General features: G+C 35.8%; 1 protein-coding gene across 2 annotated transcripts in view; it reads left to right on the forward strand.

The window, feature by feature from the left end:
- LOC308630448 (MOB-like protein phocein) overlaps positions 1-17,710 on the forward strand; it is a 35,117-nt gene extending 17,407 nt beyond the window's left edge. For both annotated transcript variants that reach the window (XM_081260502.1, XM_081260500.1), the window contains 7 exons: positions 95-157; positions 4,546-4,646; positions 9,085-9,127; positions 9,323-9,409; positions 13,458-13,537; positions 15,008-15,119; positions 15,237-17,710. In XM_081260502.1, the coding sequence (XP_081116628.1) occupies positions 95-157; positions 4,546-4,646; positions 9,085-9,127; positions 9,323-9,409; positions 13,458-13,537; positions 15,008-15,119; positions 15,237-15,368 (618 nt within the window). In that variant the 3' untranslated portion in view covers positions 15,369-17,710. The remainder of the gene's footprint in view (positions 1-94; positions 158-4,545; positions 4,647-9,084; positions 9,128-9,322; positions 9,410-13,457; positions 13,538-15,007; positions 15,120-15,236) is intronic.
- The last annotated feature ends 6,162 nt before the right edge of the window (positions 17,711-23,872 follow it).

A 23,872-nucleotide genomic window follows, 5' to 3' on the forward strand; every position in this document is an offset into this window, starting at 1 on the left:
TTTGGATTTTTATTCAGAATCAAAATTAATAATAATATTAATGCATCCTCTTTATAACTTTGTATATGTTTTAACCTTGAATTTATTTTTATAGGATTTCTATAATTGGCCTGATGAATCATTTGATGAGATGGACAGTACACTTGCTGTTCAGCAGGTAATAAGAGATTCTTTTATAACTCAGCCTAATTATTTTATTACCTCTTTGGCATAGTTAAGTATTTCTATTTTATTTTTAAACAGCATAAACCAGATTCCACTGAGTTAATGAAATGCCCATTTAAAACTTTAATTAAGCCTCATTTTAAGATGGTATATTAAACTATAGTCAGTCTTAAATCCACTCTAATATGTTTTTTTATACCAGACTAGAGTACTAAATTTGATTTTATAATGAACTTAAAATTATTTGAATGATAATTTGAATAACATAATAAAACAACATCTGCAGTTTGGGAAAAACAGTAGTACGTAGAGCTAATTGTTAAGGATTACATTAAGGGTTTAATAGAAGAGTGACAAAGAGTGAGGTGTAATAGGGGTTGGGGGTGTAGTTCAGTGGTAGAGCATGTACAAGGCCCTGGGTTTGATCCCCAGCACTATAAAAAAGAAGAAAGAAGGTAAAACAACAAAAATAAAAGCAAGAAATTGGGGTATACTAGTAGATTAGGTATTAGTTAAGCTGTAATTTTATTTGCTTTTAATAGTGCTAAGAATTGAACCCAGGCCCTCATGTGTACTAGGCAAGTGCTCTACCACTGAGCTGTATTCCCAAGCCCTAGAAGTGCTTTTTCCATTCCTAAGCCAGAATTTCTATTTGACCACTCTCTGTCATCACTGTAGTATTTATTTTGGGGTTTCATATCAAGCCTAGAGTTCTTTTTTTGGTAGGGGAGTGTGTGTGTGTGTGTGTGTGTGTGTGAGAGAGAGAGAGAGAGAGAGAGGGAGGGGGAGGGAGGGAGATTGAATCCAGGGCCTAGCACATGCAGGCAAGTGTTCTATCATGCTACATCTTTAGCCTTTTTATTTTTTTAATTTTGAGATAAGGTCTAGGCTGGTCTCAAATTTGTTATCCTCCTGCCTCAGCCTCCCAGGTAGCTGGGATTATAGGCATGTGCCACTGTACTGAGCTGTTTTTGGTTTTCTTTCTTTTTTTTTTTTTTTTAACAGAGAGAGAGAATTTTAATATTTATTTTTTAGTTATTGGAGGACACAACATCTTTGTTTGTATGTGGTGCTGAGGATCGAATGCGGGCCGCACACATGCCAGGCAAGCGTGCTACCGCTTGAGCCACATCCCCAGCCCTTTGGTTTTATTTCTAAACTGAAGATCTCTAAGACAACTGATGAAAGTGGCTACTCTAAACAGAATTTCACTGTAGACAAAACAGTCTCATACCGAAAAAAAATTATATTTAGGACATTCATAGCTAGAGAGAAGTCAGTACCTCCCTTCAAAGCTTCAATGGATAGACTACCTCTCATGTTAGGAGTTAATGAGGCCAATGGCTTCAAGTTGAAACCAAAGTTCATTAACTATTCTGAAAATCCTAGGACCCTTAAGAAATATATTTAAGCCAGGTGCAGTGGTGCAAGCCTGTGAAAAGAATCTTTTCTGAGCAGAAGGTCTCAACAGTGGGCTTAAAATATTCTGTGGACTGTGTTATAAGCAGATTTTGCTGTCACCTAGGCTTTTCTTTTTTTGAAACAGGATCTCTCTATGTTTCTGAGACTGACCTTAAGCTTGTGAGTCTTCTGCCTTAGCCTTCTGAGTCACAGGGATCGCCAAGAAATACAAAAGAATCAGGGTGTATACTCTATTTTTGATGAATTTTGTTCTCTTTATCACTCCATGGCTTTAATATTTCAAACCATTATTTATCTTTGACCTCAAGTAAGGTGGTTTAAGTGAGGCCAGTAAACATTAATGAAACACTTTCTCTGTTTCAGGTGCTAATACCAAAATGCAAAACAAAACTTAAGTCTTTGTGTTCATGGTCTCACTATTTGTTGGAGACATAAGAAAATAAGTGCTATTTTTTTGTGTGTGAAATAAATGCTAGTAAAAGTTCTATAGAAGGAATCGTGGGGTTAGGAAAGATGAAAATGAAAAGACAGATTGCTAATTCAGATGATACAAAAAACAAATGTGGTCATAACCCCAGCCCCTGGAGGTGTAGATTTAGTATAGCTTGCACTTAGCATGCATGAGGCCCTGGGTTGGAACCCCTGCATTGCAAAAACAAAGCAAAAAAGCAAACAACTTTATTGTTAAAAATTGCAATCGATCATCAGAGTTCAGTAAGTCATAATCTTTTTTTAAGAATGTAGAATGCTTTATAACTTGCAGCAACTATATTTGATAGTATTTTCCCCCTTTTGGTACTGGGATTGAATCACTGAACCACATTCCCAGCTTTTTAAATGTTTTATTTTGAGACAGGCTCTTGCTCAATTGCATAGGGGCTCGCTAAATTGCTAAGGCTAGCTCTGAATTTCTTGCCTTAGCCTAATCCCACATGCCTGGGATTACAGGCATGTGCCAGTGTGCCTGGCTGTTTGATAGCATTTTACCCACACTAGTTTGACTTTAAAAATTGAAATCAAGCTGGGTATGGTGGTGCACACCTGTATTTCCAGCTGCTTGGGAGGCTGAGGCAGGAGAATCACAAGTTCAAAGCCAGCCTCACCAATTTAACAAGGCCCTAAGGAACTCAGCAAGACCTTGTCTCAAAATAAGATATGAAAAAGGTCTAGGGGTGCTGGGGTTGTGGCTCAGTGGTAGAGTACTCGCCTAGCATGCATGAGGCACTGGGTTTGATCCTGAGCACCACATAAAAATAAAAGGTTTTGTGTCCACCTAAAACTAAAAAATAAATATATATATATATATATATATATATATATATATATATATATATATGTTTTTTAAAAAGCTCTTTTTTAAAAAAAAAAGGTCTGGGATGTGGCTCAGTGGGTAAGCACCTGTGGGTTCAGTCCCCCATACTAAAAACAACAACAAAAAAATTGAAGTCAATCTTTTCAAACCCTGCTGCTAAGTTTATATAATATTGTAAACCTGTTGTTGTCATTTTAACAGTATTTACAGCATCTTCATCGGGAGTTTCTTCTCAAGGAAACATGTTTTTTGCTTTTCCCTAAGAAGCAACTCCATCTGTTAAAGTTTAATCATGAGATTGCAGAGATTCAGTCACATATTAAGGCTTTGTGTCTAATTCTAGTTGTCTTGCCACTTCTATCATATCTGCAGTTCCTCTGCTGCAGTCTTTAACCTGTAAAAGACATTTGTGAGGGTTGCAATCAACTTCCAAACTCCTGTCAGTGTTAACGTATTGACAGCCTTTCACAAATCACAAGTGTTCTTTCTTTTTTAATTTAAATTGTTTTTCAGAGTGATACATAAAAACATACAAGTTGTACATGTTAATTGGGGTAATGAGTATTTTTTTTGCGGGGGGTGGGGGGTACCAGGGATTGAACTCATGATCACTGAGCCACATCCCTAGCCCTGTTTTTTTTTTTTTTTTTTTTTTTTTAAAGAGAGAGTGAGAGAGGAGAGAGAGAGAGAGAGAATTTTTTTTTTTTTTAATATTTATTTTTTAGTTCTCGGCAGACACAACATCTTTTGTTGGTATGTGGTGCTGAGGATCGAACCTGGGCCGCACGCATGCCAGGCGAGCGCGCTACCGCTTGAGCCACATCCCCAGCCCCCCTAGCCCTGTTTTGTATTTTATTAGATACAGGGTATCACTGAGTTGCTTAGCACCTCATTAAATTGCTGAGGCTGGCTTTGAACTCCTGATCTTCCTGCCTCTGCTTCCCGAGCTGCTGGGATTGTAGGTGTGCGCCACCGTGCCTGGCCATGAGTGTTCTTTATACCATTTAGAATGGTAAATCCTTTCCAGATTGCTGGGATTACAGGTGTGCACCACCAGGCCTGGCTGCTTGTCAACTTTTAAAACAACTTTCCTTGGGTATAATTAATATGCCATATAAATACCCATTTAAAGTGTACAATTCTGTGGTTCTATTCAGAGTTGAAAAGCCTCAATTTAGTTTAATTTTGGATTGTTTTTGTTGACCCTAAAAGAAAACCCCATCCCCGATAGCAGTCAGCTTCATTCTCCTCTCTGCCTTCCTCTTCTCCTCAAACTTTAGCAACTGATAATCTAGTTTCCATCGCTAGAGGTTTGCTTAATCTAGATATTTTATATAAATGGAATCATATGATATATTCACAGTCACATTTACATTGTCTATATTTTATATTCATATGAAAACTATGGTTTTTCAATTTTGATCCCAGTTCTAGTTTTGATACTCTATCTTCAATGAAGTTGACTTGGAAGGGTTACCTCCTTTTTTGAGTTAACGGATGATTCAAAACTTGATTTTCTTTTTAGTGTATAACCCAAAAGTTGAACCACAACTGCAGTTTTGTATTAAAAAATGGAATACATTTAAAACCAAATTTGTCACGTAGTACAATATTTTAATTAACCATAAGAACTTCTTTGTTTATAGTATATTCAACAGAACATAAGGGCAGATTGCTCCAATATTGACAAAATTCTTGAACCTCCTGAAGGCCAAGATGAAGGTGTGTGGAAATATGAACATTTAAGGTAAGTTCTTATGATACATTAAAAAGCAATTATGCTTCTGGTAAAGATATCCTTCAGTATCTACTAATAATAATAATGAATCAGACCTTGTAAAGATCAAAACGCCACATTCTAAAGCTTTTGTGTCTTAATTGTTAAAAAGGTTCTTCAGCTTTGTTGTTCACTGGTTGTTTCCATGTGGAGTAATGCTACAAAGTCACTTGTTTTGAAAGGTGGCTGCAGACTTGCTTGTGCATGTTTCTATATTTATGGATTTGGGCCTTACTGTCTTTTTACATGGTTTTCCTTAATTGTATCTCTTAACTACAGATGCATTATTTCCATTTTCCCACTCATGAGTAACTTTAATAGAGGATCACCTCTAGGTCCTAATCTAGGCTTAATATCTGATGAGTTACTTAAGAACTGTCCAAACTTCCAGTCTTCCCTTTGGTAAATAAAGATAAATTATATTCCTAAAGTAAGGATTTTTATGCTTTCATTATATCCTTTGAATGAGATTATTGTTGACTAGTGAATAGGTAGAGATAACATTATTATTTTTTGTTCTGGGGATTGAACCCAAGGGTGTTGTTACCACTGAGCTAAGTTCCCAGCCCTTTTATTTTTTTAATTTTAATTTTTATTTTTGAGACAAGGTCTAGTTGCTTAGGACCTCACTAAGTTGCTGGGGCTGGCCTTGAATTTATGAGCCTCCTTCCTCAGCCTGTTGAGTTGCTGGGGTTACAGGCATATGCCACCATGCCCAGTTTAGAGTTAACTTTGGAAGCAGCAACATCCTGAAGTTAGTACTAAAATTGTAAACTTCTCAGTGCAAGTAAAAGCTGGGATGAGTTGACAGATTAAATATAGAGAATACAGTATAAGTTTAACTGCATAATACATTCTCAACTTGTAGACAGGGCTTTTTTTTTTTTTTTTTTTTTTTTTTTTATAATTCTTGATGCTGTCTGTTTGCTAAGATGTATATGTCTTGATATGTCCTGTTAAAATGGTTGAGCAATTTTAGAATGATACAACTTCTTTATATGCTTTGCCAGTTATTAGACAAATCACTTGAATATTTTATTTTAATATATTTATTTTTGTGGGGGTGAAGATCAAACCCAGGGCCTCACACTTTCTTTCTTTCTTTTTTTTTTTTAAGATCTTGCTCTATTGTCCAGGCTGATCATGAACTTAAGCTTTCTTTTTTGGGTACTGGGAATTGAACCCAGAGCTTTTCTTATGTTAAACATACATCCTACATCTTACATCCCCAATTCCCAGTGAGCATGTTTGTTCACTACAAACCTAATTCTAAAAAGTGAGGTCTTCCCGGGGATTGAACTCAGTTGGTAGAGTGCCTGCCTCACCTGCACAAAAGCCCTGGGTTCAATTGCCAGTGCATGCGCGCGCGCGCACACACACACATACACACACACATACACACACACAAAATCTAAAAAGTAAGGTTCAATTTCAGTGTACAGGGTTTTATTTCAGATCTAAGAAAACATTTTGTTCCCTATTTAACCTATACTGTGAGATATGCATTATATGAAACATATAAAAGTTTTATTCTGTTTTTCCTGGTGCTTTTATATTTACTTTTGTTATTTTTTTCTATTAACTACTTTTGAAGGGGCGACTTTAATATTGTAGTCATATATGTATTCTTTGGTCTCTTTGTTATATTGTATGTCACTGTAGTTGACCAAGAAGAGTTCCTTAAGTAGCCTTTTTGGCCCCCCCCCCCCCACATTCTTGATGTTATTGAACCTGAGGCTATGTACTTGCTGTTATTGGTTTATGTAATTAATTATATTATTATGTTACTTTGAGTTGGATCATGACTTTATTCAAATCTCCCAGTAGCTCATTCTGAATCTTTATGATTAGAAAAAGATACCCCTTTGAATGGCGTACAATTTTATGCCAGGATGTGTGGCTTGATACCTGAGATGTCAGACTAAATTTCTGTCCTAGCCTGTCTCTTCAGCTCTGCCATTGTATGTATTGCCCTGTATTAGATTAATTTAAAGCCTTGCTCTTAGGTTTGTACTGTTTATCCCAGATTATACCTGCAACACTTCAAAACAGTTAATTTTACTGTTGTCTATAAGAAGGTTGGATTAGGTAAGACACTTGCTTATCACCACCACTGTTCATTACCACTTAATGGGAAACAACTCAAAAACCCATAACCTGTAGCCTACTGATACAGGGAAATAGAGGATGATAGGTAATTTAGAAGTAGTGTTATTTTTGCAATCTAAGAAAAATATTAGGCATCTGGAAAGAAAATTATAGACAACTAAAAATTTGCTTCTTGTCTTTTTGTTTTCTTCTATTATAGTGTACCTAAAATAAATATGTAAATGAGTGTGGTTTTTCTTTTACCAAATTAGTTCATATATGTCCTCTTTATTCTTATCATTTGGAAATCCCTTTCATCTTCTAATTGTTTAGGTTTTAGCTTTGCATTGGGGGGAAGCAAAGTTTGTTTTGGTTTATTTGGTTGTTTGGTAGTTTGTATTTGGGATTTAACCCAGGGACACTTTCCCACTGAGCCATATCTCCAGCCCTTTTCAATTTTTTTTTTTTTTAAGAGAGAGTGAGAGAGGAGAGAGAGAGAGAGAATTTTTAATATTTATTTTTTAGTTCTCGGTGGACACAACATCTTTGTTGGTATGTGGTGCTGAGGATCGAACCCGGGCCGCACGCATGCCAGGCGAGCGCGCTACCGCTTGAGCCACATCCCCAGCCCCTAGATAGTATTTTTATAGGGAACACATTCAGTAGCTTGACAACTATAAAATTATTTTTATGACTTAGAGGATTGTCTTATATCAAATCAAATGCCTGTTTAAAACTGTCTTGTAATTTCCTACATTCTTCATTTATTAAAAAATATTGAGGGGCCGGGGTTGTGGCTCAGCGGTAGAGAACTTGCCTCTCACATGTGAGACCCTGGGTTCAATTCTCAGCACCACATACAAAAATAAATAAGTGAAATAAAGGTGTTGTGTCCAACTACAACTAAAAAAATTTAAAAAAAAATTGAGCACTTACTGTATGTCAGTCATTATATAGGCTTTACAATTATTAGTTTGTTTTAGAAGAAAAGAATATTATCAAAAAATTGCCAAAGGCCTGGGGGTACGATTTAATGGTAGAGCACTTGCCTAACATACACAGGGCCCTGGGTTTAATTTCCAGCAGTGGGGGAAAAAAATTGGCAAGATCTGTTAAGTACAAAAGCATTTTAGAAAATTGTGTATGATCTGATCCCAATATATTTAAAAAAAATTTTTTTTGTAGGTTGTAGAGGGACATCATGCCTTTATTTTATTTATTTTTGCATGGGATGCTAAGGATCAAACCCAGTGTCTCACACATGCTAAGTGAGTGCTCTGCCACTGAGCCACAACCCCAGCCCAATCCCAATATATTTTAATCTGTACATAGAAAAATAAATTTGCATTAAAACAGTAGTTAACTTTTGGGAGAAATAATTGAATTATAGAGAATTTAGAACTTCTACGTTATAAATTTGGTAATGTTTGACTTTTGTTTGTTGTTTTAGTTTTATGGTGCTGGGAATAGAACCCAGAGCCTCATACTGGCTAGACAAGCAAGTGCTCTTCCACTGATGTACACCCCCAACTCTGAAGATTTTAAAGGAGTATATTATTCATAGTGAGAATAAAACTTTGAAAATACATATAACACATTTAGTCTATCAGAAAAAGTCTAGTATTCTGTGTCTCTTTGTATATGAGTATATACATATACTTTTTTAGACAACTGAAATATTACTGTAAACAGACATTTACCCTTTGTATGTATATATGTGCCAATATTTTACTACCCTCCAATTGGAATATTTCAAAAAAATTTGTCATATTATAGTTCCTGTGAACATCTTTGTAATCTGTATCTGCTGCAGTTCTAATTATTTTATTACAATAGATGGATGACTTAGTTTAAAAGTACACAATTTCTAAGACTCTGGTTAAATATTTTCAAATTACCTCTTATAAAAATCATATTAATTTCTAGTGTATAAAAGAGCAATCAGCTCTCTGGACTCTGCTGTTGAACCTTTTTGGGTCATTGCTTTTGGGTTTTAATATGTAAATCTTTGGAAGAAATATGCCATTGTCAGTTCTGGTGGTGGTGATAATAGTGGTGAGAAAGGAAGAATGATACTGATGAGATTCTATTTCTACAATTAATTTTCTAAAAATAACTGGAGCCAGGCATGGTGGCATGTGCCTATAGTCCCAGCTACAAGGGAGGCTAAGGTGGGAGGATTGCTCGAGCCCACAAGTTCAAGATCAGTCTGGGCAACATAGCAAGGTCCTGGCTCAAAAAGAAAAAGGAAAAAAAAAGAAAAAAAAAAAAACCTGTGGAGAATAAATGTGATTTTTCATTTATATATTTGCATTTTCAGGCAATTCTGCCTTGAACTAAATGGACTTGCTGTCAAACTTCAGGTAATATTTTCTGTGAGTTAAAGCTGTAATTAAAAGTTCTGATATATTTCTGTTTCTGTAACTTAATGTGATTACAAAGACTTATCCAACTTTTCTAATAATTTTTCTTGTATTTTATATGGAAATGTAATAACCCAAATGATAATCATTTTCATCATTATTTTACATATTAACAAATACAATTATTTTTAACAGAGTGAATGCCACCCAGATACTTGTACTCAAATGACAGCAACTGAACAATGGATTTTTCTTTGTGCAGCTCATAAAACCCCAAAAGAGGTGAGGATTTATGAAATAGAATAACTAATAATCATCATAACCTAAATATCTTCAAGACATTGGTAGGCAGATTTTTAGAATTTTCATTTTCTGTTTGTTTTGCCACTTGGTTTATTTATTTTTTATTTTTTATTTTTTTTTTAAAGAGAGAGTGAGAGAGGAGAGAGAGAAAATTTTTAATATTTATTTTTTAGTTCTCGGCAGACACAACATCTTTGGTATGTGGTGCTGAGGATCGAACCCGGGCCGCACGCATGCCAGGCGAGCGCGCTACCACTTGAGCCACATCCCCAGCCCCGCCACTTGGTTTAGAATGTCTTGCCTGCAAGGTTATTACCACAGTGCTGTTTTAGGATTTCTTATGATTAGCATAATTTTTCATACTTCAGCAATTACGTGCAGTAGAACTCACTTTCTGATTAACTGACTTACCACAAAATAATCTCTTTCACACTAATAGTTGAGATATGCTTGTTTATATTTTTGTTGTCATATTTTCTTTTTTTAAAACATTTTTTATTGTTGTAGATGGACAATATTTATTTCTATTTGTTTATTTATTTGTTTATTTGGTGCCGAGGATTTTGAACCCAGGGCCTCTGCTAGGCAAGCGCTCTACTGCGGAGCCCTTATAATTTCTTTTGAGAGGCAGAACCATTGATTACTTATTGATGTCTAGTCTTTTTTTAAAAAAATACTTTTTTTGTTGTTGATGGACCTTTAATTAATTAATTAATGTGTGGTACTGAGAATCAAACTCAGTACCTCACACATGCTACGAGGGTGCTCTACCATTGAACCACAACCCCAGGCCTGATGCCTAGTCTTAGTAGAAATGTTACTTTTGAGATTTTTAATATTTATGTTGTTTTTCTTAGTTTTTGTCAGGGTATGAGTGTGAACAATAGCAATTGTTTATCATATTTATTTTAAGTCATTCCTTTTTATTATCTGATGCCTAATATGTATTCACTTCTTGTTTTAAAAATGTCCTTTATAGCTGGTTTGTTTACACTATGCATTGTGTTTCCCATGACCTGCATTTTTAAAAAATCTATAGTAATTACTTTTTACTTGACATTTATTAAGGATATTGCTCTAGGCCAGTTCTGTAGAATTATTGATCTTCAAATGGTTATTATATTGAGAGATCTCTAAAGCTAAAGACAAGCGATGTTCAACTTGCAAAATCAGTATGTGGTGTTCTTTTGTTTGAAAAAAGATAAATTCCTATAGGCGCATTGGCTCACGCCTGTAATCCCAGCAGCCCTGGAAACTGAGGCAGGAGGATCACAGGTTCAAAGCCAGCCTCAGCAAAAGTGAGGCACTAAGCAACTCAGTAAGACCCTGTCTTTAAATAAAATGCAAAATAGGGCTGAGGATGTGACTCAGTGGTCGAGTGTCCCTGAGTTCAATTCCTGGCACCCCTCCACCCCCCATCCCCCCGGAAAAAAAGGGATAAATTCCCAGAATAAGGAGTACGTGGTACCTGTGTAAGCAAATGGTAATTATTTGGAAGACCAGTTTCATTCAGGATTACATTTTTTGTATTAGTAGAGTGAAGTAACATGAAGATTGTGCATCAGTTTATATCTGGGAAAATCCACATAGCTTTTCACTGATAATTCCCTGAAGTTGGCTAGTTAATGTAGTGATTAATATGATAAGTGAAGTTAAGAAACTGTATTATGTCAGTTTTTCATTTCTGTGACAACTACCTGACATGAACAACTTAAAGGAAGAAAGATTTGTTTTGGCTAATGGCTTAAGAAGTATAAGTCCATGTTGGGCTCCTGTAATACTTTGGGCTTCAGGTAAGACAGATCATGGTAAAAGGGCATGGCTGAAGAAAGCTGCTCAGCTCATGACAGCTGGAAAGCAGAAGGGAGGGAGTGGCCAGGAACTATAAATACCCTTTAGGGCATGCCCCCAGAAACCTTCCTTCAACCATGTCCCAGTGCCTACAATTTCTACCACCTCCTAGTATTCCATTCACTTATTAATGGATCAATCACTAATGAAGTCAGAGCCTTCATGAACTAGTCACCTCCTAAAAGCTCCACCTCTAAGCATTGCTGCATTGGAGACCAAACCTTCAGCACATGAGACTGTAGGGAACATTCTATATCCAAACCATAACAAAAACTAAGTCAAGAAGACCAGGTTCATTTTGCCAAAATGTAAAGATGCATTTTTCTCACTTTGGGTTAGAGATGTTCTGTTTGTGATACATTATGTCTTAAATATAGCGTCATTCTCACATCTACTGTCTTCCCTATTAATATTAAATGTAAGCTGGGGTAATCATTAGCATTAGGACCTATAATGAAGTCTTAAATTGCAACATTGCTTGCTGAGTTCTAGTTACAATGAATTGGCCAAATTGGAAGGATGATAGTGCTATTTCCAAGTGATAGTTTATAGAATGATGTTAATGTTAAAAATAAAAACAGAAAGCCAGGCATGGTGGCACACACCCATAATCCCAGAGGCTTGGGAGTTTGACGGGAGGATCAAAAATTCAAAGCCAGCCTCAGCAACTTAGCAAGGCCCTAAGCAATTTAACAAGTAAGCACCCCTCAGTTCAAACCCCAATATACTTTCTGAACTCTTTTGAGGTAATTGTGCATAATCAAGAAACTATAGAAATTGACTAGTAGATAATAAAATTGCCTTTAATTTGATACAGGGTCTCACTAAATTGCTAAGGCTGACTTCAAACTTTTGATTTTCCTACCTTAATTATCCAAGTTGCTGAGATTATAGGTATATACCTCCTGCCCAGGATTTTTTGTTTGTTTTTTGGCACTAGGGATTGAACCCAGGTATGCCTTACCACAGAGCTCCATACCCAGCCCTTTATTTTTTATTTTTCCCATTCAGTGAGTAGGGCCTCCCTAAGTTGTTGAGGCTGGCTTCAAATTTGCAGTCCTCTTGCCTCAGCCTCCTGCGTCTCCTGGATCGCAGGTGTGTACCACCATGCCCAGCCAACCCCACCCCCTTTTAGTTGTTTATATATTTGCCATGATACCATACTGAGCTGTCTTTAGTATTTATTGCATTTCTAAATGTCAATTTCAGTTTCAGCACCTGAAAAATAATTCAGATTACTAAATAAAGCTAGAATCATTATTATTCCTTTCTCTAGTTTTCCTTCTGGTCCACTCTTGGCTTATTCCTAATCATCCTTGTCCCTTGATATTTCTTCCTGTCTGTCTTCAGGGAAATTACTTTGTAGTTTTATTTTTCTCTTTAAGTTTACTGACTCTCCATGAGCTGATGTATTTGATTGTTTCTGATAAATGTAATAGAATAAGACAGGTTTATTAAAACTTAAAGATACTTAAAATTTTTACATGAAAATTTAAAAGAGGTTCAAGGAGAAAGTGTTTTAGAGAGCTTTTAGATTGGCAAATGGCATCCCAGGGGGATAATGAGGGATGTTTTCTAGGTTGTAGGAAGGCAGTGGTCCCTGGAAATAATTTGTGAAGGGAAGGAAGCTTTGGGACGCTTAGTAATGTATAAACCAGTAGGCTAGGAATTAGTGTATCTGGGATGTTGTTTGGGAGCCCTTTTTCCTAACTATATGATTTGCATAAGTTATTGACCATTCATTTGACGTTGAATGTATAATCAGGTTGGATTAGTTAAATCAGGGGTGCTTTTCACTTGCTTTTTTGTTTTTGTTTTTGCATTGCTGGGGATCATCCCAGGACCTTTCACAAGCTAGGCAAGCGCTTTACCACTGAGTTACATCCCCAGCCATCTTCCCAGTCCTAAACATTGTTTTCTTCTAGGTTTATTGTTTGGAATGAAATTGGGAGACTGATTAATGTATCTTCTAGAAGCCTGATATTATGGTTCATGTGAATAAAAAAGCTTTATTTATTGATGTAACATTGTATTTTATGATCATTTTGAAATTGTAAAGGACTTTTTTCTTAGAATATACTCAAGTCTTTGGAGTAAGTTACCTAGATAATAAATATACCTAATTTAAGAGATAGAGCTTTTTGCTGATGCATTTTTAAAATCTTTTCTTTTCTAGTGTCCTGCTATAGACTATACTAGACACACACTTGATGGTGCTGCATGTCTTCTGAATAGCAATAAATATTTTCCCAGCAGGTAAACAAAGCTTTAAACATGATGTTAAATTTTGTGAGTTTACTTTAAAAGATTGATGTTTTAAAACTAAAATTAGGTGGTGGTTATTATTTTTTTTAAAGCTGTGTTTGTTTATGGATTTTTATGGGCTTTTTTTTTTTTTTTTTTTTGGTGGTACTGGTAGTTGAACCCAGGACCTTGTGTGTGCTAGGCAAGACTCTACCTTTGAACTACATCTTTAGTCAAATTACTGTGATATATTTTTGCTTGCTCATATTATTCAAGTTTTAAAATTAGGATTATAGTTAAACAGCAGGACTTGTTTCCTAAACCTCATAGACCAATTCAATCAAGATTAATTCTGCCTCTGTGCACCATTTCCTAGGTCTCATCCTGTCATGCTTTAGAGTTGAGATATTTACGAGCTTCTTCACTTGAATCACTGATAGTCAGCCTCTCCTTATACAGCATGCCTACAGTGCAGACTTTCTTAAGTTGGAGCATTTGTTTTTGTAGGATTCTTTTTTCTCTCCTATAGTTTTTTTTTGTTTGTTTGTTTCCCTATAGATTTTTAAGATCTGGGAAGAAGCCATGTATACATTATATTATTGGTGAGGTTTGTGATTGGTCTTTTATTCTTTTTAAGATATTTGTTACTAACCTGGGAGGCTGAGTCAGGAAGATGCAAGGAAGATTGGCCAGCTTGGGAAACCTGGGGAGACTCTATCTCAAAAATTTTGAAAAAGGGGATAGGAATATGTAGCTCAATGGTAGAGTACTTGACTACCATGTGTGAGGCCCTGGATTCAATACTCAGTACTGGAGAGTAGGGGACGGGGAGTCAATTTGTTTCCTGGTGGTTGGACTTGAGATTTTTTTCCTCCAAAATATTTATATTTGCTCAAGAAGCTCATATAAAATACTTTTTTTTTAAGTGGGGCTGGGAACATAGCTCAGTTGGAAGAGTGCTTGCCTCGCATGCACAAGGCCCTGGATTCAATCCCCAGCACCACAAACAAACAAACAAAAGTGATTTGATTTCAATATCCTGTATATACATATTTTTAAAAAGAATATCAGAAATAGGCATATTTTGATTTTTCAAAAAATCCAGTTCTGTAGAATAAGGAATATTCCTCTTTGTTTTAATCACCTCTACTGGACAGAGTATTAACATAGTAAAATGTTGTATTAAGTTTTGAGTTATCAGGGATTCATTTTAACTGTATTGAACTTTATAAGTTTCAGAACTGTAATATTGAATTTAACTTCAGTACTGTGGTTAAGGTGAAAGAGCACTGGCCCGGGAGTGAGGAATAATGGGAGGGTTACAGGTCTGCTTCTGGCACTTGTTAGTATTGTGTGATTTTAGATTAGTCACTTATTTTTTCTAGATGTGGATTTCTATACTTGTAAATTGAGAAGATTGTATTATATTGTCCTAACATTTTATTGAGCTCTATGAATCCATGATTTTGTTTCTGTTTTTAGGGTTAGCATAAAAGAATCATCTGTAGCAAAACTAGGATCAGTATGCCGTAGAATTTACAGAATATTTTCACATGCTTATTTTCATCACCGGCAGATATTTGATGAGTATGAAGTAAGTATATTTCATTAATTATACTAATAACATTTTTATCAGAATGATAACATGTGTTGATATTCTAGTTTTTTGATTTTGGATAATAAAATAACTTCTTTTCCTTCCTTTCTACAGAATGAAACATTTTTATGTCATCGATTTACTAAATTTGTGATGAAATATAATTTGATGTCGAAGGATAACCTGATTGTACCAATTTTAGAAGAGGAAGTTCAGAATTCAGTTTCTGGGGAAAGTGAAGCATGAAGGGAATCATATAGAAAAATGTACTGATCACATAATTAACGTTAATTATGTACTGTATATATATATATCATTTTAGACACATCAATCATGTATCCACATTATAGCTTCTTTCTTTAGTATAGGTTTTTGTATGCTGTGTGTTGCCTTTTAAAATGGGGAATACTTTTTAAGTTATTCATGAGCTGTATATTCACCAGTGTGGCACTCACAGTTTTTAAATAAGATTAGTATTATCTGTTTATAATGCTTGTTAATAAAAGAATTTACAGTTTGGTAAAATTGCTGCTAAGCAATCATTGGATCACAATCCTCATCAAATAAACCTATCTATAAAAATGAGTGAGCTTGAAGTTTCAACAAGCCATTTACTGAAAAGATAGTAATGTTTTCCTTTGGTTTTACCCCTGAGTTTAGATATTTTAAACAATTCTGTAGTACATAGTTTCATCTTAACTGTTAACATTTTGAAAATTAGATAAGTGTTTTAAAATTCTGTTTATAGTTTTTGATATACATATGTGATTATTATCCAAATAAAAGAGCAAATGAGGGATTAGTAATACTTAAATAAGTTTACTATGCTACATAAAGTATGTTCTAGGCCAGTATAGTATAGTTGGAAAGGTTTTACCTTTTCACAATAGCAGATTATTAAATATGTGATGATGATAACAGTAAAGCACTAAATGATGTTCCCACTGGAAACCTGCCCTGTCTCCTCCTCCTTATATCCCTTAATCCTCTCCCCAAACCACTTTGACTTAGAAGTTTTTTCACCATGATTTAGTTGTGGCTTACTCCTATTTATATTTGTATTAATTGCTTACAGATTATACCTCATATTAGCAATTATTTTACACTACAGGAAAACTGTATTGGCATAGGCTCTTGCTTATCTTTGTTTTGGGAAATTGTTCTTACTACTTAGAAAATAGCCTTAAGATAGTTTGACTTTTCCTGTTAGTGATATTAATCTTCTAATCCTAGCAGCATTAAATAGAAATGAAGACATACTATAGTATTTATTTTATGCCCCCTCCCCCAAAATTTATGTTGAATTATTATACAGGTGAGATTATTTGCAGTAATTTACAGGTTCCAGTGGTGTTTATGCATGGTCATATGTTTTGGGACTTTGTTATAATTCATTGTCTTTAACAAAAATTCAAGTGCAGGTTTAACAATTTTATAATTTGTTGAATAAGGTTTTTTGTAAAGTGTTGGAGGTCTTATTGCCAAACTGGTTATAATGACTCACTAAGATAGGATAAAAAAATTGTACGTGTTGTGAAGAAAATACTGAAAGCCATCTCTTGACCAAACTAAACAAACTTGAGGAACTTTTTTTTTTTTTTTTTTTTATTTAAAGGGGTTATTTTGAAGTGAAGATGAAAATGTATTCATCTTAATTTTTTTTTAATTTGACGAAATAAATTATACTGTATTACAAGGCAAGTATGTACAGAAAAGGGTGGGAAATAGTAGAAGACTGAGAGTATGTTTATATAGTTTAGTCTTTTCCAAGCCTGCCTGTCTTTTTGACTTTTAAACAGTACTATCCCAGCAGCCACAGTCATTACTGTACCACAAACCACAATTATCTTTCAAGAAGTTTTATGTTCACAGTGAAAGGAATGTGTTGACTTTGAAATTATGCATTATGTTACTATAAACCAATGGGAATACTACTTTTTAAGCAAATTTGCTAAATATTGAGAGACTAAACTACTAAGTTAATAAATTATATGTAGCAATGTAGCTGTTCTCTGGATGGTGTCTCACAATGGATTTCTGTTGCTTGAATATTTTCTTAGTGAACATTTGAACTAAGGTAGTGACTGGGATTGGTGATTTGGCTAAATATTTTGAATCTTAGTGTTAACAGGGAAATAAAATACCATTTTTTTCCTAACTCATTCCATCCTCCTCCCTGTACTTTGTGTTTGGAATTGATCTTTAAAAAACAAACTCACTCACTCCAAAAGAAAACCTCAGTTCGTAGTCTTGTTTTTGTATTTTGAATTCATATTGACATCTCACTAATCCTCATTATACTGTGAAATTAATTGACTATACTTGTTAAGACCTTAAATGAAATAATTTCTGGTTTTCTTTAATAGTATTTACAGAATTTTGAAAATGCACATGTATATAAGTGGTGTTTTTTTAAAAAAGGATTATTGAACCTGAGCTGGCAAACCATTGATTAATAAAGTGTTATAAGAAGAGGAAAAATGGAGAATTCACCGTTCTGTGTGATAAGGAAGTTAGGCTTTACTTTTTGTTTTAAAAACCTTATATAAATCCAAAAGTTAAAATTAAATTTTCTTTTCATAAAGACATATGGTCAACTCACTCTCTTTTTCCTGTTAATTCTGAGAAAGTAGCCAACTTCTAATCACTTACATTTCTCTAAGAATTATAAAGTTCCTTTGTCTATATTTTCTTTTCTATGACTTGAGGTGTCAAATATGCATTTCTAGAAGTATCTCAGGTTTGATTGTTTTTTTTTGTTGTTGTTGTTTTGTTTTGTTTTTGCAGTGCTGAGGATTTAACCCAGGGATGCTTAACCACTGAGTCATATCCCTAGCTTTTTTTATTTTTGCAGTGAAACAGGATCTCACTAACTCACTTAGGACCTCACTAAGTTGCGGAGGCTGGCTTTGAATTTGTGATCCTCCTGCCTCAGCCTCCCAAGTCACCAGTCTTATAGGTGTATGCCACCATATGCAGCCTGGTTAAATTCTTAATAACCACATTTTTTACTATCAGAATAAAATTAGAAACCTATGATTGTGTTGTAGTTATAAACACATTTACTGATTGTGAGAGTCATTGTAGTAGAACTAATTTTTTTTCCATGATATTTTGGCTAATCTCTATATGTTGACATCTTTAATTTTCAGGACTTCCTGTAATTTTATTTCTGCAATTCTGTAATTAATATTCAAGAATATTTCTAGAATGTACTAAAGCTTTTTTTCTATACTTTCTTGCTAAGCAGATGTTTTAGTTAAAAGTAATTGATTTTCATTTTTTGAACCATCTAATTTTTTTCCATGTTCATTAATTTCTTTAAGGATATTAAATAATAATTTGGAATTTTTTTCCGATAATGGCATCAGATGCTTTTGCATCTGGTTTTCTTTTTAAAAATTCTTTTTAGTTATATGTGACAGTAGAAAGTATTTTGGCAAATTATACATGCATAGATATGTATTATTCTAATAAGAATCCCCTTGTAACTAATTGTTAATGAAACAGACAATACAGATGTATTTGTACAACACATTTAGCAGTTTGAGATGGTCAAAACATTCACATCTGTTTCCTGAAAAAATAGGCATTATTACTGTCTGGCACACTACAAAACTGGAAAACTACTGAGTCCACTAGGTGTTAGATGACTCATCCAGCAGGTTGAGGAGCCTCATTCTTTGTTTGTGTGATTTCTTTCCTGCCATTGATAATTTTTTTATAATACAGAAAGTTTAATATCAAGTATGTGAACCTAAATTTTCATATTAATCTGACTTTCTAAAAGATAAATATATTAACATTTAGAACTTTTTTTTTTAAAGAACAGGATAGTTTTTTTTTTTTTTTTTTAAGAGAGAGAATTTTTTAGTATTTATTTTTAGTTTTTGGTGGACACAACATCTTTATTTTATTTTTATGTGGTGCTGAGGATCGAACCCAGTGCCCCGCGCATGCCAGGCGAGTGTGCTACGGCTTGAGCCACATCCCCAGCCCCGGCATTTAGAATTTATATCCGTGAAGATAGTATATACAGGGCCTGATCATTGTCAAATTATGACATCAACATTCAAAACTAGTCAGATGTTCATTTTTTAGTGAAATCGGGATTTGATCTGGAGCTAGATTTCTATAAGCCTTGGTAAGTACAATTTATAATTACATAAACAGTGTGTTTACCACTTTGAGAAGACCTCATGAGAGCCATCTGTACCTTGTGTAACAATTAAAACTTTTCCCTTCAAATTTGTAGTTTTGGGGTCTGGGAGTACAGTTCAGTGGTAGAGCATTTGGCTAGCACGCTTGAGGGTCTGGGTTCGATTCCCAGCACCAAAAAAATTATGATTTACATTATAGGCGGTAGGATTATCTGTATATGTGAGAGAGAGAGAGAGAGAGGGAGGTCATGTTACAATGCGTTGTTAAAAATTTTTTCTTCTTTCTTTCTCTCTTTTTCTCCTCCTCCTCTTTCTTTCGAACCCAGGGGCGCTTAACCACTGAGCCACATCCCCAGGCCCCCTTTTTATGTTTTATTTTGAGAAGAGAGGGCCTCACTAAGTTTCTGTGGCTGGCTTTGAACTCAAGATCCTCCTGCCTCAGCCTTCCAAGTTGCTGAAATTAACAATGTGTGCCACTATGCCTGGCCGTAGAAGAATTTTCTACATCCTATAAGTATTTGCTTATTTTAAATATTTTTGGTTTTCCTTAGTATCAATGTCTAGAAGAAAGTTGTTTTTAAGAGCTTAAATAGAATTCTTTCTGTGTATTTTTCCCCAACCCCTCTCAGAGATAAATTGAAGGGCGCTGATAAAGAACTAAGGGAACCCCATCTAAGGGAATAATGGGTATAGTCATTATTGCAATAGCAAATGAGGTAATCCTTTATTCACTTCCAGTAATTCAATTGGATCTCTTTTGAGGTTAAATCCCTACTTACCTTCCCAAAAGGTACCATTATGTTTTTAAAACTACTGGGGGCTGTAGCTCAGGGGTAAAATACTTGCCTAGCATGTGTGAGGCACTGGGTTCGATTTTCAACACAAAGGTCTCTTGACAACTAAGAAAATGATTAAAAAAAAAAAACAGGAGGGAGAGAAATTATACTTGATTTTGATAATACTTAAATCACTTTTATGGAAATAAAGATTTAGCTTAAAAATGGTGGTTTTGGCTTTTTAACATTTTATAAAACAAATGTGTTTCTTGGGTTCTGATGTTGAGATACCATGTCAATGATTATATTTGTTTCCTGTGGCTGCTATAGTAAATTACCACAAACTTGGTGGCTTAAAACAATACAGATTTATTCTCATTTCTTCAAGTCAGAGCTCAAAATCAGTTACACTGGGCTATAATCACATTTCTGGTTCCTTCTGAGGCTCTGAGGGAGAATCCTTTCCTTGTTTTCTTCCTGTTGTTGGTGGCTACTAGCATTCTTGGGCTAATGGCTGCATCATTCTAGTCCCTGCCTCCATTATCTCCATGCTCTCTTCTGCAGTGGGATCTCCCTCCACCAATGAGCACATTTGTGATCACATCCTTGTGGCCACTTGAATCCAAGTTAGTCTCCCAAGCTCAAAAGAATTTTTCTTTCTTTCTTTTTTTTTTTTTTGTGGTGCTAGGCATCAAACATCAAACTCAGGTCTTTATCCATGCTAGGCAATAGCTCTACCATAAGCCTAAGCCATGCCTCCCTCAAAATTCTTAATCACATTTGCAACATTTCTTTTGCCATCTGAAGTGACATTCACAGGTAACGTGGATATAGGGGCCTTCAGCCTGCCATAACAGTTCTCTCAAAATCATATTGTTACTCTCAAAAACTTCTTTCTATGGACTTAATCTTGACTCTGATAGAGCTATTTTTTATTTCCTACTTGTTATCCACTTCTTCATGCCTCTCCCCATTTACACACATTCAAGTCTCTAAAAAGGTTGAATTAATTTGAGATCACTTCCTACAAATTACCATTTACTACACCCTCCTCATAGTTCTTGGTAAGATTTATTTTAAAAAATTATTGTGGTAACAGCACTTTTAGGGTCTCCTCCTTTCTGTGTTCTGCTAAAAAAAACACAGCATTAATCATTTTGTGACCTACCAGATTTTTCCCAGCAGGCTTGAGCCCAAACCAGGCCCTTGAGCATTCCTAGGCACTGATAAAGATGTTTAGGTTGTTCCCCAAAACTAAAGAAAACTGGCCCTGGTCCTGAGACAAGATTCCTTAAATACTGGAATGAATTCTGTACCCTGGCTTCCTTGCTGCAAACATACCTAAGTAAGACACCTCTTCCTTGCCTCTGTTGAGAGGATTACCTGCAACACTCTTAAATTTCCCTAATAGTTTGAACTGTTCACCCTGGCATTTAGGGCTACTTTCTTTGGAATCTGAACTGGCCCCATCTCAGTATGGTTAGGGGCATTCCATTTTGGGAATTTCCATGCATCAGATTTTAGGACAACTCCAGCTTTGTTGATGGGAAGAAATATTTGAGATTTACCAACTTATAAGTTTTAAGTATACAGTACTGTTGACTGCAAGTACAATGTCAATAGCAGATTTATAGAACTTATCTCACTTGACTGCAACTTTTGATTAGTGACTCCTCGTTCCCCCTTCCTATGCTCCTGGTAGCCACCATTCCATTCTTGGATTCAATACATCTATTTTTTAGATGCCTCATATAAGTGAAATTATGCAGTATGTGCCTTTAACTATTCATGTAGCGTAAGATCTTCAAGCTTAATTCATTTTCTTTTTTAAAACACTATATTGTATATATTATCACATTTTTTTGTTCATCTGTCAATGGACATTTAGGTTGTTTGTATACCTTGGCTATTGCAATAAACCAAAGAATGCTAATGTCTTTTCAACATCTGGATTACAATTCTTTTGCATATGTGCTCAGAAGTAGCATATGCATTTGTACTCTTGCACTCTGCCCCAACCCAAGTTTTAGATTCAATTCCTAAAATAAAGCCAAATCTGGGGGCTGGAGGTCTAGGGGTAAGCACTAGTCCAGCATGCTCAAGACCCTAGGTTTGACCCCCAATACCTCTAAAAAATAGAAATATAAAGCAAATCATATTGATTCTGGTGATAGGAAGTCACTATACTGTCCCAAAATAGATAAATCTCAATGTATATGCCAAACAAGACTGCACAAACCTGATAATGAAACTCTTTTTTTTTTTTTTTAAAATATTTATTTATTTTTAGTTTTCGGCGGACACAACATCTTTGTTGGTATGTGGTGCTGAGGATCGAACCCGGGCTGCACGCGTGCCAGGCGAGCGCGCTACCGCTTGAGCCACATCTCCAGCCCGATAATTAAACTCTTATCCCTTCTGGGTGCTCTAGATACTATAGACTAGCTGGTAAGGAGCACTCCCCACCCCCTGCCTTGGAAATGGAGATTGAACCCAGGGCCTCACACATGATAGGCAAGCACTCTATCCACTGAACTACATCCCCAACCTGGAACACACTTCTTTTTTTTTTTTTTTTTTTTTTTAGAATTTTAGTATTTATTTTTTCTTAGTTCTCGGCGACACAACATCTTCGTTTGTATGTGGTGCTGAGGATCGAACCCGGGCCGCACGCATGCCAGGCGAGCGCGCTACCGCTTGAGCCACATCCCCAGCCCTGGAACACACTTCTTGAGAGAAGAAAAACTACGCAACCATGTCCTCTATGCTACCCATATCCACCATAGGTATGTTTGCAAAGGAGGCCTTTGTAAGCAATCAAAACACTACAGACTTGCTGGAACTTTTCTCATTTCCTTAAATCCCATGAAACCAAAATATAAAGGGTTTATCCTCAACTAAATGCCATGGCTGAAAGTCCTCACAAACAGTATTATGGTCTCATTATGAAACAGCTTCAATCCCGTCAAGGTGTGGAGCTCAAGATCTCAAAAAGCTCTGCCAACTTTAGCAACAAAGCCATTTAAGAGCAGAGGAGCAAGTCCTCCTCCATACTGTTCCTATGCAGCCTCCTTTAACACTGGGAGGAGCAGACGGTATATTCCAAACTCGTTCCTTCTGCTGGGAACTTCTTTGGCTACAATTACTGTTTACTTATTTGAAGGAGGTGTACCTTCTACCTCATCTGATTTTCCTAGTGACTTCCAGAATGAATAGCATATCAGATGCTGCCGCAGTCTGGCTGGGCACAAATCACGAGCCACTCAAGCAGGAACAAACTTTTATTTCTGAACTCCCGTGAACGCCACACACTCGGCCTTCTCCCCGGCACACCACACACCAACCGGAAATCCCTCCTCCGGAAATCCCTCCTCAGGCACTTCCCCAACCAACTCCCCAGGAATCCCCAGGAGAACTCCAAAGTAGCCGGCTGAGGCGGACAGCAGGGGTCTAATATACAATTGAATACACAGCTTAACATAACCATCATCATCTCAATGGCTTGCTGGCTTGTGGTCACCTCTCAACCACTCTGTTCTGGCAAAAATGCCATGCATCATCCCGACTCGGCTGTGGCCCTCAACAAGATGCTTTTAAAACCCAAGATGCAGGGCTGGGGATGTGGCTCAAGTGGTAGCGCGCTCGCCTGGCGTGCGTGCGGCCCGGGTTCGATCCTCAGCACCACATACCAACAAAGATGTTGTGTCCGCCGAGAACTAAAAAATAAATAAATATTAAAAAATTCTCTCTCTCTCCTCTCTCACTCTCTCTTAAAAAAAAAAAAAAAAAAACCCAAGATGCAGCCCTTCCCATT

Source organism: Spermophilus citellus, assembly GCF_964194105.1.
Source record: "Spermophilus citellus genome assembly, chromosome: 11".
Taxonomy (NCBI): domain Eukaryota; kingdom Metazoa; phylum Chordata; class Mammalia; order Rodentia; family Sciuridae; genus Spermophilus; species Spermophilus citellus.